Genomic DNA, 16357 nt, shown 5'->3' on the forward strand with positions numbered 1-16357 from the left:
CACTAGCAGGGGTAAAAGTGGATCTGAAAAGGTAGGAGGACGGTAAGTAACGGCATGACGTCACACCGTACCCCCTGCCTATCTTTGCCCATTGTAAGTTTTAGAAACTGGAGGGAGACGCCGTACATATTTTTGCAAGTGGGAGACGGCGTCCCTCCGCGTTTCCCCGCACTTTTACCCCTGCTCACTAGTCAAAACACTCTGGCTATCTGTTACATTTTGAAAGAATCGTTACGCTGACGTAAGAGCGGCTCAAGAGAATCGCTCATCAGACAATGACAGGGATTTAACTCGATTACTCAGTGTGATGCTTGTGCGTAGAATAGAGAAGGCCAGCAATCGATCAGTTTGATTGGGACCCGATTGTGATCATTAGACAGCTAAAAACGAGCATCTCGGAAAAAGCGTGACTTTCTACTGTTCGCAAGCTGCTGTGATCAATATCCTCCAAAAGTGGGAAAAGGACCGTTTAACTAGCACCAAATCACAAGACATGGACGGCCATACCTCATTAAAGATACCGGACGTCGTAGGCTGCCGAAGAGGGTGCAACAGAAAAGGGCGCAAACTGTGGCACAATTAACAGCAAAATTTAAAAGTAGACAAAACACGAGTGTCTCTCAGCACTAGAGATGCAAAAAAGCCGGCTTTTTTGAATCGATGGTTTTTTGCACATAAAAAGCCGGGTTTTTTGGGAAAGAAACGAGAATTTTGGAAATTTTGTTGTTTTTTTTTCATTTTCATGATTTTTTTTATTTAAATAGCTTTCTTATAATATACTCTAAAGTTAATAAGATTTCATGGCCTAAATGCTATATTTCGCTCTGGAATTCACCATCATGATGCATGGAACACATGTTTTACGAATTAAAGTAAACATAAAGTACGTAGTATTTGAGGGCAACTGTAGAAGATATTTAACTTTATTTTAACTTCTGAGTTATCGACATTTTTTTCTTTTCTATTTGGTCTAGGAATTAATTCGTGCGGGTGGACAAGAGATGGCGCAACGAACGGAGCGTCCCACAGTTCCGTGTATCCACACATGTGTTGCAAACCCCTGTCATCGCGTATCGTTCGTAGTATAGGGCAGTGGATTAAAGCGTCAACAACACCAGTTTGTAGTTAAGTGAACATGGCGCAATTTGTGCCTGATAAAGTGATTTTGCGGGGTGTCCTACTGCATTACTTTAACATGCAGAAAAGTGCGACTGAAAGTCATCGTATTTTGGTGGAAGTGTATGGTGACCATGCTCTAGCTGAGCGAACGTGTCAGAAATGGTTTGCACGGTTTAGAAGTGGTGATTTCGGCTTGGCAGACCAAGAGCGAGCTGGACAGCCAAAATAATTTCAAGACGAAGAATTGACAGCATTGCTCGAGCAGGATTCGTGTCAAACGCAGGAACAACTTGCAGCAGCATGAGGCGTTGATCAAACAACAGTCTCCAAACGCTTGAAAGCCATGGGAATGATTCAAAAGATGTCACATTGGGTTCCACATGAATAGAAAGACAGAGACGTTGAAAGACGAAAAACCATTTGCGAATTGCTGCTTCAACGACAGAGCAGAAAGGGGTTTCTGCATCGAATTATTACGGGTGATGAGAAGTGAATCCATTACGAGAACCCTAAACGAAAAAAGGCCTGGGTCCATCACAACCAAAACGAGATATTCACTGTGCAAAGGTTATGCTGTGCATATGGTGGGATATGAAAGGTGTGGTGTACTATGAGCTACTGCAACCGGGTGAAACTATGAATGGAGAACGTTATCGACGACAATTAATGCGTTTGAAGCAAGCTCTGGCCAGAACACGACCAGAATGGGAGAACAGACATGATAAACTTATTGTTCAACATGATAACGCTCGCCCACATGTCGCAAAACCGGTCAAAACCTATTTAGAAAATGTCGGATGGGAAGTTTTACCCCACCCGCCGTATTCACCAGACGTTGCTCCTTCGGACTACTACTTGTTCGATTGCATGAACAACGATTTGATTGGACAGCGGTTTACTTCTTCAGAAGATATCGAAACATGGGTCTCTGACTGGATCGCTTCCAAGGATGAGGACTTCTTTCGCCACGGAATCCGTACATTGCCTGACAGATGGGCGAAAGTGGTGGCTAGCGATGGACAATATTTTTCTTAAGGTATTTATGTATTTTGTGTTTGTACTACAGCTTCAATGTGTGCGTACCAACCGCACGAATTAATTCCTACACCAAATACATCATTTCCTTTTAGTCATTCGTGTTTCATTTCCTAGAGATTAGTAGGCCTACTCTAGCTTCTAGCACATAAGTTAAACTTGTGTTTTTCAATATATCCATCACAGCGTACGTTTGTCAGTATATCTGCCAAAGCGTACTTCCACATTCTTGTTATACTGTAGCTGTGCAATGATTTAGCAATAATCGTCCGGAAACAAACTTGAATACTATTTTATACAAATAATCAGTAGCGGATTCAGAAAAGTATTTTGCGAAGAGTTTCTCTGCTTAATGCTTGGTTTTTCTAAAATTTCCTAATTTTTATTTGAGAGTTTATGAGTACAAGCATAACTAATATTTCATTTTGGATGTATATTCAGCAATTACCTTCCGGATACAACCTTGAAGACCATTTTATACTGATAATCAGTGGAGGATTTAGAAAAGTATTTAGGGAGGGGTTTTTCTTCTTAATGTTTAGTTTTTCTAAAAATACCTAATTTTTATTTGAGAAGAGCTTGAAGTTTATGAGTAAAGGCATAACAAATATTTCGTTTGTTTTAGAAATTCTGTAATTTCGGGGTACAGCCTTCACCCGTAAAACATCCCCATCCTAACCCCCTTCGCAAATCCGTCTCTGCTGGTAATTAGTAATAACAAGGATTTTAAAAACGATAAGAAAAGAAGTCGGCCAGAACTCACAGTACACGCATTATCTCTACATTCACGGATACAATTAAGAAAATTTTTTGTCAAAATGGTCGAATGCGGGGTTGAATCCCGGACTTCCCGATAGAAGCTCAAAAGCTAACCACTCACTCATGGTTGCTGTGCAGTTGTGCTTAACTTAAATATATTCTCTCTCTCTATGGCCTATGGAATCCGAAGGTTCAATGCCGCGTTCACAAAAGCTCTCCACTGACTTCAATCCTTAGCCAACTGGATCCAGTTTTTACTTTGTATTCTTATTTCTACGAGATCCATTTTAATATTGTCCTCCCATCTGCGCCTAAATCTTCCTAATGTACATTTTCCGATTGCATTTCCAGTTAAAACTTTGAAACCGTTCCTACCTTCTTCCATTCTGGCTGCATGACCTGCCCACCTGAGCCTCCTAGATTTGATGTCCGTAACGATGTTTGGTAAACCGTATAAATTATGCAGTTCTTCGTTATAAAGTTTCCCTGATTCCTGTTCCTCTTGGGTCCGAATATTCGTCTCAGGATTTTATTTTCAAATACTTTCAGTCTGCGTTCTTCCCTCAAGCGACCATGTTTCACAACCATTAAACACAACAGGCATGATTATCGTTTTATATATTTTAAGCTTTAAATTCCTTGACAGAATTCGCGACGACAAAATACTTTGAACTGAATAATAACACGAATTTCCTGGTTTCAGTCGATATTTAATTTCTTTGTTGATATGATTTTGGTCTGGTGATATTGATCCCAGATATTTGAAAGTATCCACTTTGTCGAAAGTATTATTTGATATTTTAACGCATCCATAATTTGCCATATTACGATCCTGGTTAACTTCCATATATTTAGTTTTCTCTGCATTTACTTCTAAACCAATGTTGCTGCAAGCGTTTAGTAAGGCCTATGCATTTCTTTCTATTGTTCTCCTATCAACCCCTATTAAATTTACATCATCAGCATACGCCGTAACCTGATGAATACAATTCAACTCTAGTGCCTGGTTGCTATCTTTAATTTTCTTTATAGCGTACTGCGGAACAAAGCTGAACAATAATGGCGATAACGCATCTCCTTGTTTCAAGCCATTCTCAACGTGGAAGCTCACGGACAAAAATTTTCCTACTCGGACTTTACTTTGGGATTCATTTAATCACATTTTAATTAATCTAACTAGCTTTTCCGGTATTCCGAATTCTGTAAGAATGTTGTACAGTACAATGTTTCCCTCCTATCCGAGTCGTAAGCCTTTTTAAAACCAATAAACAGCTGATGTACTGGGTAATATATTCCCATTTCTTTCCGGGTATTTATCGAATAGTAAATATCTGGTCGATAGTTGATCGATTTCCCTAAATTCACATTGATAATCTCCAATTATTTCATCTGCGTATGGAATCAATCTTGTTAGTAGAATGTTAAGAGAAATGCCTCGATAATTATTACATTCATTTTTGTCGCCTTTCTTGTGAATTGGAACAGTGATTGATTCTTTCGACTCTTCTTTAATGTATTCCATAGTTTTTCTCTTCTTTTTTAAAAGAAAGTTTCGTAATGATATGTTGAATTCCTGTCGTTAAAAATTCAGAAACCTTCAGAACTGGGTAAACCGTGATGGTGGTTATAAGCCTAGGAAACCGCACGATCAGATGAACAGTTTATTACGAATATGATCCATTAACAGAAAATTTGGTACTTTCCCGATTCTAAACAAGCTTAAGAAACAGTCAGTGCATTACAGAATTCGGAATTTTACCGATTTTGTAGATTCCAAGCACCCGATAGGTGGTAACATTATTACGTATGTGATCAATGAATGAAAAATTTCTTCGAAATATTCATATAATGTATATGAGAGTTAAAACTTAAAAAAATCAAGAATGTACAGAACCACCCGAAACCAAGCTCTTGATGGGCAGCTTTTAAGATTATCATATAAATGTATTTCTCTCATGTTTTATTTTTTGTTTCAAAAAGAGGGTGTGTGATATTTTGAAGTAAAAATACTTCAAACAATTCAATACTTCAAACAAACATACTTCAAACTACATACAATTTTGCTAGTTATTTGTGTATCTTTTTTTAAAAAAAATACTTATTTTTGTGTATAAGAAGTTAAAAAATTATTTAATATATATATTGGTTAATCCTTTGGAATTCATAATGTAAATATCTTAAGAATTTAAAAAAAAATCTTTTCGAAATTCATGATTTATTTTAGAGGTTCTATATTATTATCTACATCAACCACTAATCAAATGAGTTCTTGTGCTATAGAGAAGTGAAACAAAGTATTGTCTATCAATTTAAAGCAAAATTTTGAAAAAGAGTCCAAAATTTCCCAAGCAAAAAAGCGAAGCAGAAAAAACCGAGCTTTTTCCAAAAAAAAAAAAAACGTTTTTTTTTTTCGAGCCCTTGCATTTCTACTCAGCGCACAGTTCACCGTATACTGTAGGCTGCGGAGGATTATGTCTCACGTCCGACACGTGTACCAATGTTAACCTCGCGACACCGTGGATTACGGCTGGAATGCCCGTCGTCATTATACCAGCAAGCAATAGCAGAATTATTCACGGTCCAATGAATGACGATACTGCCTTCATCATATCCATGGATCGGTCGGACTCCGTCGTCTTCAGGGAAACAGCTTCTCGAGACTGTACAGTAGGTCAAGGACAAGCTGGTTGTGGCTCCACTATAATTCGTGAAACCTTTATACGATAGCGCATGCGGAGAGCACCATTATAACTCCTGGCTGTTGGTAGGTCATTCCTGATGTACACTCTTTCACAATGGATCATATTTCCAGATGGCAATGCATCTTTCAGCAGTTCAACGCTCCTTGGCAACCAACGTTTTGCTGCAATACTTCGAGAAGCACATTGATGAATTTAATTGTTGTGATAGTCCCAAATTCACTCAATCTTAACCCAATTGAACACTTTTGGAATGACATTGAATGTCAGGTCCGAGCTCATCACCTCTTCCGTGGAATTTACAGGAATTAAATCACTTGCGTATGCTGACGTGGTGTGCCATGCCTCGAACTATTCACCAAAGGTTCCACTGCTTCCATGCAAAACTGTATTGATGCTTTCCTCGGGGCCAAAGATGGACATACCAAATATTGGGTAAGTTGAAATGTAAGCATGAACGCACGTGAACAATGTGCTAGGAGTTTGGATTCTAAACCAGCGTTTGTATTCCGAGGCAAAATTTGTTCGAATTTTTGTTCGAATTCCAAGTTGTTCGAGTTCTGGGGCGTTCGGATTCTGTATTTCATTCACTAAATTCTGTACTTCATTCACTAAGAATGCTGTATTTCATTCACTAAATTGTTACTTCATTACTTCATATTTAAACAACAACAATAAGAGAACATCTGACTCATCTTCGTTTTGCTGATGAGATCGTTCTCTATGCAAACACTAAGCAAAACTGCAAAGAAGAGCAAGGAAGTCAGGTTGAAAATGAATATGAAAAAGATAAAAGTGAAGATCAACAACTTTGCAAAGAAATTAAGGATTGAAATTAAATATGCAAAATTAGGAAAAATTAATATGTCTACCTGTAAAAGAAGATATTCATGGATGGAAATAGTAGTTAAGGTGGAATTCATCCGGAAACAACAGTGTTATGTATTGAAAAGTCAAATGAAATGTGTGTAAAGCGTAAAATTTTCAGTGAATGTATTTTGCTTGTTCTTACGTATGAATTGGATATGTAGACACTACTAAGATCATACATTCGCCATCTTCAGACCACCCAACAAAGCATAAAGAATTATATTTTAGAATCAGCCGCAAAGATAGCAAATAATCATTTGAATCAGAAAGATGACAGGAGTGACGGATATTATCCTTAAAATAAAGTCATTGAAATGACAATGAGCCTGACATATTATCAAAAAGAAAATATGATTGCTGGATAAAATCAATTCTTCGCTGGATACCGCATGTAACTTACAAACGAAATGATTTAGAATATTGTATTTTAAGCGTATAATAGCTATATATATATATATATATATATATATATATATATATATAAGGAAAACAATCGTGCAAGTGCATTAGTCAACATTCAATATGACCATAGTTATTGAAATATAAACTTTGGTGCGAAGTTACCCCATTGGTGCGGATACTTTGCACAACATACAAAATAGCATGTTCAATATACGAACATAATGTTTCTGTGCAATGTTTTCCCTTCAGTATTCATACATTTCACTTCTTATACAAAACTGATACACACTATATCCCTTCAATATTTATACATTTCACTTTCTTCAAATATTGATATTAGAATGATGGTATCGGTATCAGTACTTAGTATGACTTATCGATATTTGTAAAGAAAATTAGGTATTTTCTGGTACCTGCACAGGAACCACATTCTAATAGTTTAGTATATGCATCACAAATTGCCAACTCAGGAACAGAAAAACATCCCCGTGAATTGATTTGCATTGGTTACTTTTTATGTCCAAGAATATCATCCCCAACGTAAACAGTGAAATATTTACGGTGTTTGGGGCTTTCAGGCTGAAGCCCACCTAAATTGCGTGATTTATTTTTCTTTTTTCTTTTTAAAAAACTAACGTTATTCATTCCTATGCGTATAAGCTTCAAGCCCCTTCAAAACTCTAGTGATTTCTAAAATTAAAAAAAAAAAAAAAAACCTAAGCTTTTCTGAGTGCACCAGCAGTAGTAATTTCCTATCTAAGGCTACTTTGGATATATGCAAAGTAACCCCGATTAGAAGCTGCAACCGCCTTCTCACAACTATTGCTTCAAAGTCCCATTATATATAGTAGTATTCTACGAAGCTGGCTTAATTTTGACGGAAATTCTTGTAGGTGATATCTTTCACATTTTGTCGGCGTTTACAATGACTGCTTTCCATACCTCTACAATAAACCCTTCAGGTAATTAGAACTGATGTTAATCGCCAACATTATAGCCAAAATCCAGATATCTTACGGTGGCATTTGAAACTTTCTCTTTACAGTTTATGGTTTTACCGACAGAGGACTGTGCTATTCTTTTTATATTTTGTACAAAGTTACCCCTGATGTGCAAAGTAACCCCGTCTTACGGACCAAAAACAAGAGGTGACATAGGGAAACGTTCTCACATAATAAAGTGCGATGAAATCAAGAATCAAAAAAGCACTTCGCAGTAACATTTGAAAAGAATTTCCCGAAGGTTGTGAAGAAGAATTGATGAGACCTTCATCCACCTTTGGATTGATAATAGTTGATTGTATGAAAATAATGAATTGACAGTTTGATTCATTTGTCATTTTTTTCTTCTAAATCTTATGCTGACTTTCAAGTTTTTTTGTCATATTCTTTAGGATGAATGTAACAGTTAATTTCTATCTGTCAAGCTTGAACAATATATTTCGGTCGTTGGCGTGCTGTCCCTTAGGTGAAGTTTATTAATGATGACGCGAAGGGCTGTGAACGTTATTAGTAGACCAGAGCAGTAAACTCTAGTTGGTGACTTCGAGGGTTTTCACTTTCCTTCATAGCTGCAGCAACGTGATTTGATTTTCCACGCAGACGAAGTTTGTTGCTGGAGTCAGGTGATTAATTTGCGGTTCTTGGAAGGACAGGCTTTGATGGTTAGTTGACTATAGAGCAGTGCTGTGACAAAAATAGTAAAAGAGAAGGAAGATATTGTTAGACAACAAAAAAGAAAACTGCAGGTATTAGGGAGAGGGGAGAAGGAGCAATTAGCGGTCACTAATGACGATTAATGAGATGTCATTGCTTTTGGCCTCCGGATGAACAAGATGATCGTAGCAGTTAATTTCTTGGTTCATGAGTTGGTACTTTCATAACTCTTAGATCAATTAACAATGTCTGTACATATATATAGACGCAAGAGGATTCCTTAAACTTATAAGAAAATAAATTGGAAAATATACAAAAATATTTTGCACCCAAATACCACATTCCATTCATACGGTATACACTTATCAGTATTTTCTTGAGGTTTTTTTTTTTTGTTTGTTTTTTTGTCGATATTCTTGGATATCTATCGGTATAAAAATTTATATACATATATACATACAATGTTATATGAATATCAATAGTAAAATGTATTTGAAAAATGTAAGAAAATGTAATAATAAAAGAACTTATAAGTGAAAACTTTAAACCTCAAAAGTTTAATTTCACCGCCGGTTCTCCATGAACAAGAAGGTAGCGTATTAAGGTCTAAAGTTAAATATAAGTGTTCCCTCAAACAAACTTTCGAGGAAAATACCTGGAATAAAAGGAGAGGACAAATGAATAAATTAAGACAGTTACATGACACAGAACTTGACGCATTCACTTGGATTTTATTAAGCAGTCTAAAATTAGCAAGTCACGTCGCTCGCGTTTGAAATATACGTCAAGTATAGGTTCAGAAGCCCTCTAGATAGGTTCAAGGGCAACATAAGGGAGGGAAGGGGCAACTGATCCCGCTGAGTTTGAGAAACACTTTTTTTTAAAAATAAATTGTATACTAATAAAAACGTGAAACTCTTAGGTTGATGGACAATCTTACACCTTCTCCCTTTGGCAAAATCTGAATAACCTTACTGGATAGGTCAAAGACAAGTTGGGAAAATAATGCAACATATTAGTGTAGTGACTAATAATAATAACAAAAAATAGACATAGGTTCAACCGTAGGCGTCTCTGGCATGTAAAAATTGAGGACGACGACTACACTGAGAAAAAATGTAGGTGGCATACTTTAAAAGGTAGGTTACATGCGTAATTCCTGTAGTTAACGTACAGCAGACGTATAACTGAAAACGCATTTTTTTAAAAATAATACTTTCCGTATAAGTGTTCCATCTATACGTACTTTCCGCATGAAATAATATAGGCAGTCAGGATCCCACATGCAAGTGAACTTATATAACATATAGCTTAGGCATGTAACATAAGTATATGCATGTGATATATGGAAAACTGGTAGATGTCAGACATCCTGCAACGGCATGACGTAATTTCTAAGGGCAATGCGTGTGTAGCATATGGATAAGTATGCTCCATACTGATTTCTGTAGTAAACAAGATGATTCCGTATATTTCTACAATATACCGCTATCCGGAGAACAGATTTTTCTCAATGTAAAAGAAAGAATGCTTGCATTCCCCAACTAAATTTTCATCAAAATAGTGAGCTACTTGAGTTAGCGGGTTAAAGTTTTTACCCTTTCTAAGTTGCAGTTTATCCTTTGATTCTGTTTAAAGCGCCATTTTACTAAAAACACAATAACAACAGTGCTGTCAATGCTGCTCGTGCAAATCTTGATTTGAACGTCATCCGTCAGGAGACCGCAGTTCCTCCCCTCAGCTGCCCGCGTTTCCCTTCCGTACTACACACAGAGCAGCCTATCACGCTCGCTGCTCTGTTGTGAACGTGGTGTGATGATGGAATGCATATACGCAAGGGGTAAAGCAAGAGAAGAATAGAAACGAAACGACAATATAATAATATTCTAAATATTATTAAATCTGAAGTTTAGTTTCTTCAATTTTTTCTCTGTTGATACTATAGCTAATGCACTGAGACTATTTTGAGCCACGGCACTCCTTTAAATGCTTTCATATTATTTAATATAGTAACACAATTTTCAGTTTCTGAAGTCAACTTCAAAATATTTGCTATGATTTTCACGAATTTTGTTATATGCCATTCTCTTTCTACAGACTCACCATCAATTTCACAATATATTAAATGTAATCTCCATTAGTATCAAGATTGCAAACGTCTGTCATCTCGTATATTTGCAGAGCTCCTTCGTGGCTAAGCAGTTAGCGTAAGTGCCTTTGGCATGGGAAACCCGGATTCGATTCCCAGAGGCAGCCCATGTGGTTCGGATTCCACGTTAATCAATAGGTCTCGTCTCGTATAGCCTCGCTGCTGAAAGGGACGTTAAACTCAAAATCAACTCAACTCGTATATTTGAATTGCCATGTATGCTCTTTAGTGAACTGTTAACAGTATATACGAAACATGCAATGTACCAAATTATTATGATAGTTGCAGAGGCACCTTTAATTAGGAACGCTTTGTCCATGTACTTTTGCATTGTTATCTCAAGACACTTCATTACTGTTTCTCCCCCTCCAAAGAAAAAAAACTTTCCGGTTACAGCTGAACGTACGTTACTGCAAATCTCAATACTCGTCTTTTTCTATTTTGCATGAATTAAAGATGAATGTTGAAAAAAATCAATTCCAAAATTTCCTTCAGGTTCCCACAATACAGAAGGTAAGATTTTATCATTGTAACAATATAACCAAGTACAGCATGTTTTAATAAGCTATTCACTTTTCTTACAAATATGTAGATTATTTAGGTAAAAAAACGTAGCCTAAAGAAAAATCAGAGATTATACATATTTTTAAAAAAATCTTGAAAATAAATTAAAATTTAATTTTATTCTGCATTAACTTAAAAATCTCTGGGGAAGGGTTTTAAACCTCCCATTCCCCTTGGTACGACCTCGGAAAGCCGTAATTTTGTTTGTTCAATTAGTGTATTTTCATTACGAGAAATTGAGATAAAAATAAATGTAGAAAACTGATTGAAAGAATAAGTTATATAGTACTATTATATTATATATATTTTAAGTTGCAGTTTATCCTTTGATTCTGTTTAAAGCGCCATTTTACTAAAAACACAATAACAACAGTGCTGTCAATGCTGCTCGTGCAAATCTTGATTTGAACGTCATCCGTCAGGAGACCGCAGTTCCTCCCCTCAGCTGCCCGCGTTTCCCTTCCGTACTACACACAGAGCAGCCTATCACGCTCGCTGCTCTGTTGTGAACGTGGTGTGATAATGGAATGCATATACGCAAGGGATAAAGCAAGAGAAGAATAGAAACGAAACGACAATATAATAATATTCTAAATATTATTAAATGTTTTAAGGAGCAACAAACAGCCACGATAGTTGGTGGTTCACGTGCTCTAGCGAACTGTACAAGGCGACGCCACTGATTTATAATATTTTCGAGTATGATAAAGTTATTCAAAAAGATATCTAAGTATATCTTTAAGTTAATTATACCATTGTCTAATAGTTTTTAATGTAACTTCGTATTAAATATATTGTCTATTGTGACGTTTTGGTGCTGTCAATTAAAATAGTATAGCTCTCTGCAAGAAAGATACAGAAATATATCTCATTTCACATAAAAGTAGAAAATTATAACCACAAATTGTAGTCAGTCCAAATATATACTGTATTTCTAAGTGATGTAGGTGACATATTTTCTTAATTTCATGAATACTTTCTTATATGGAAACATCTTCAAAGTAAACATGAACAAATTCATTAATTTTATAGTATTCTAGTTTCTTATACAGCGGGGGACACTTCTAAATGGTACACCTTAGCCGTAAATCTCCAATGGCTGTACCATTTAGAAATGTCGCCCGCTGTACAATGGTACATGTTTACTTCTTTCTGTTACCGAATTTGCTTTTGTTTCTCTTATTTTTCAGGTGAGTGCCATCTATGCGGATCCTTCTTTAGATTCAAGATTAACTATAGCCATCTTAAGATTGTTAATTTATGAGAACAGAAATGACAGCAAGGTATTTTTAATTCATTTTTAAAGATAATTATAAGATTGCTTGTTACAGTGGATGAAATTGTAAGTTCAATAAAGAAGTACGTAATTGGACGCGGTGTCACAATATTGTACACCCTATAACGAGTGTCAATGTATTCGGTCTTGTTATCGTGATACATGGAACTTTACTGTACAATTGATATAGATCCATTAAGCGCACAGTTTCTGCTTTAGAACATTTAAATGCGTCAGATATAGGAGAGACAGGAACAGCTTAAGTCCAACTTTGAACAGAGCATCAACATGAAGATTCAAAATGGAACATAACTATAGTGTATGTGCTTCCGAAAATTAAGTTATAAAGGCTTCGTTGTTTTAGAATTTAATATTTCAGCTTTGTAAGACATAGACCTACAGCTTAATGTGTGATAAGATCTACAGCTTTAGCTCAGCCATTTTAGGTTTTAACCTTGCAAAAAGAATAGTGTGAAGCTGAAATTGATACATTTTTTCTTTTTGATGCCCTGAATAACATATCAAAAGTCCTGAACTTTCCCATGTCCACGTCATCTATTTCCAGGAGATTCAATGCTTGGGACGCTGGAGAAACGTGCTATTACTGGAATAGTTGTTAAATGCGAATGCCAAGGCGCACTCAGCGCAAATTAAATTTAAATGGAAGATAAGGTGGTTAGGCTCAGGCTTTAAATATAATATAAAGTAGTTTTAGTATAGTGGTTTTAATATATACCTATTCAATGTAAGTTGTTGAGTTGAGTTGATTTTAGTTTAGCGTCCCGTTCAGCAGCGAGGCTATATGAGACGTGGACCTACTGATTAACGTGGAATCCGAACCACATGAGCTCCCGCCGGGAATCGAACCCGGGTCTCCCACGCCAAAGGCGCGTACGCTAACCGCTTAGCCACGAATGAGCTCTATTCAATGTAAGTATATTACACATTATCTTATTTGCACTTCATACAGTACCACAGTAAACTATCAAAATCTACAAATGTTAAAAGAAAAGCACCTTAATTTCATTTCTCTCGCTCTAAATGCTTCACTGTCGCAGATATTAGAAAAAAACTTGATATAAAGGTATTTTTCCAGTACTTAGGGTTTCCATTGATACCTACTGCGTTTTTGTGCGACTAACAATTGCAGAGTTATGTGTCCTTAAATGAAACATTAAACATTGCTGTGGTGGTACTATTCTAGGCCCGTAGAACTTTGTGGGTGTCTAGGCTGTTATGCTCTGCTACACTATCACTACATATGCTTGATAATTTTAGAAGGGTACCATATGTAATCGAAGTTATGGTTGATGTCATAATGAAATTAGATATATCTCTTCTTTATTCGAAATCGCATCGAGGTTCATTTCACTTTCATGTATATACATGTATATGGTTACAGTGTGTGTGTGTGTGTCGCTAGGTCGGTTAAGAAATCCATTGGAAAGCTACATATTGATTTTCAAGCTTTTAAAGGGGCATCATCATAGCTGTTTTATGTCTAGTTTATCACTACGGAATATCCAAAATCAACGGTTGGTGCCTCAATAACTAAGTGGACACACGCAATAACTAAGTGATAGTATCACCAGAAACGAAAAATGGCACGGATGAGGAGGGTGCTGAAAAGAGAGATATGTTCAAGTCGACGTCAATCGGTTCATATTCCATCATGAGTTCAAACGAAAACGGATGTATCCTTCTAGTTGTGTGATATCGAAACAAAGCTCTACGCCTGTTATTGCATGTGGGACCAGGCGCATACAAGCCTAATATTACTGGAACGAATCAGACGGCTTAACTGACATGGTGCATCGCCGATAAAACATGGACATTTTATCAATGGAAGACTGTGCTATAGAGTGATGAATGAAGGTACATGTTTTCAGTCAGATGTGAAGGTTTCTATTTGACTCCAACCAGTCGAACATTTCTCAACTGACTATGTTCTGATAGTGTGGCGATAATTTTGTACAACGACTAGACTGATCTGCTAAAAGTATTGTTCTGAACCATATGGAACATCTTCGGGAAGAATTCGAAAGTCGTTTGTGGTCCTGTCCAAATGCCAATTCTTCGGAAATACTTGGTACCTCTTTGAAGAAGGAATAAATTACTATAACGCCTAATATTTACCAGAAACTGGTAGAAAGCCTTTCGTAATACCGCTGTGATCCAGACGAACGTAAGTCTGACATCTTATTAGATAAATCGTAAACTTTCTCGCTCTGCCAGATATTGTATATCCGGTGACTTTCGTGAAGCAATATACAAGGAATACACGTATAATTCACTACACTAACCACTATGAAGATTTTTTTATTCTTTATTATTTCGAGGAGGTAGAATTTACATTATCCCATTTTTCTTATCTTGGAGATAAAATCAAATGTATATACAATTATGCGTATTAAAACCAAATGATAACTCAAACTCGTCAGAAAAAGTTAATTGATGATGTACACTCATGTCAAAAATGATTGTCCAATGTCTATAAATATGTTGTTGTAGGAATATAATTTGATAACTAATTCGCCCGGTATTCCTTATAATGTTAGTGCAAAGACATATATGTGGCAAATTTCATGTCACAACAGCAGTAAATAAGAACAATAAAACGAAAATAAAACTTTATTGTCCATTTAGCAACATTTTGTTTTACTCATTCTAATTTTCGTATTTATATTTTTTTCCCTATGAAATTTACCATAAATATACATTTCCCGATTATACACATAGTATCAGTATTAAAAGTACCCTACAAAATAATTATCAAATTATATTCTTATAAGAAGACAGTTATAGATATGTGACAATGATTTTGGACATGAGTGTACTTAGGGATGCGCACGAGACAAGATTTGAGGCTGTCTCGTCTCGAAAATGTGCTGTAGAAGTTATGTCTCGACTCGAAAAATGTATTCTTCTCTATTGGAAGAGCTGTGTCTCGACTCGAATTTTGTCAGGAAAATTCTGTCTCGACTCGTCTCGTGCGCGTCCCTAAGTGTACTATACATTTACCGCTTGGATATTAGTTCATTATTAGAAAACAATAACAGATTTTCCCATAGCAAAACATTGGATGTACAGTAATTATCTCAATTTAGTTTTGAAATATTAAGTGTTCATTTCTTTGTCTTATAGGTTCAAGAAGGAAACTCAAAGGACTCACTTGATAACGTCAACCGTTGGAATAAAGATCTGCTTTCTTCACTATCTTCCAGTCAACGACATGACCTTGCTGTCTGGTTGACCCGTCTTGATCTTGGAGGACCCTCTGGATATGCTCCTGTCTCAGGGGCATGCGATCGCAATCGTAGCTGTGCTCTTAACAGAGACGAAGGACTCAGCAGTGCATTTATAATCGCTCATGAAGTTGGCCACATGTAAGACGTAGCGATTTTCTCTTGTCATTCTAAATATTATTACCATTTTAACATGATCAATTTCACAAATGAAAGGTTGTTTCCAATTTACGCAGTAAAGAGAAGTAGCTACTCTTTATTTTTAGTAGATATTAGCTGAACACCCTTTCTTCTCACGGAGAAAATAGGTTATGTAACATATGTGAAAGATGTGTATGAATTCCCAGTTAGGATGTGTTTTAATCGAAATTGAATGGTAAGAATAGAGATCGATCAAAGTGCTAAATACAGGTTCATACATTTCCCTCGTCGTCTAACTGTTTCAGTGTAATTTTCTATTCGTATGCTGTCCTAAGTCTGTCATTGGACATACCATGCCTGATTTTCCTTGCTTTAAGTTTATTTGTCCCCTATGGCATTCTGTGGTTTACGTAGAATGTCTGCGTTAGAAACAGTAGAGATAA

At 36.3% G+C, this 16357-nt stretch overlaps 1 protein-coding gene across 2 annotated transcripts in view; it reads left to right on the top strand.

The window, feature by feature from the left end:
* Positions 1–16357, top strand: part of LOC145694306 (A disintegrin and metalloproteinase with thrombospondin motifs 1-like) — a 176678-nt gene that overhangs the window by 45152 nt on the left and 115169 nt on the right. For both annotated transcript variants that reach the window (XM_081770395.1, XM_081770400.1), the window contains exons 4-5: positions 12443–12535; positions 15673–15914. In XM_081770395.1, coding sequence (XP_081626521.1) covers positions 12443–12535; positions 15673–15914 — 335 coding nt within the window. The remainder of the gene's footprint in view (positions 1–12442; positions 12536–15672; positions 15915–16357) is intronic.

The sequence above is a fragment of the Thermobia domestica genome, chromosome 1, assembly GCF_964235325.1.
Source record: "Thermobia domestica chromosome 1, izTheDome1.hap1.1, whole genome shotgun sequence".
Lineage (NCBI taxonomy): Eukaryota > Metazoa > Arthropoda > Insecta > Zygentoma > Lepismatidae > Thermobia > Thermobia domestica.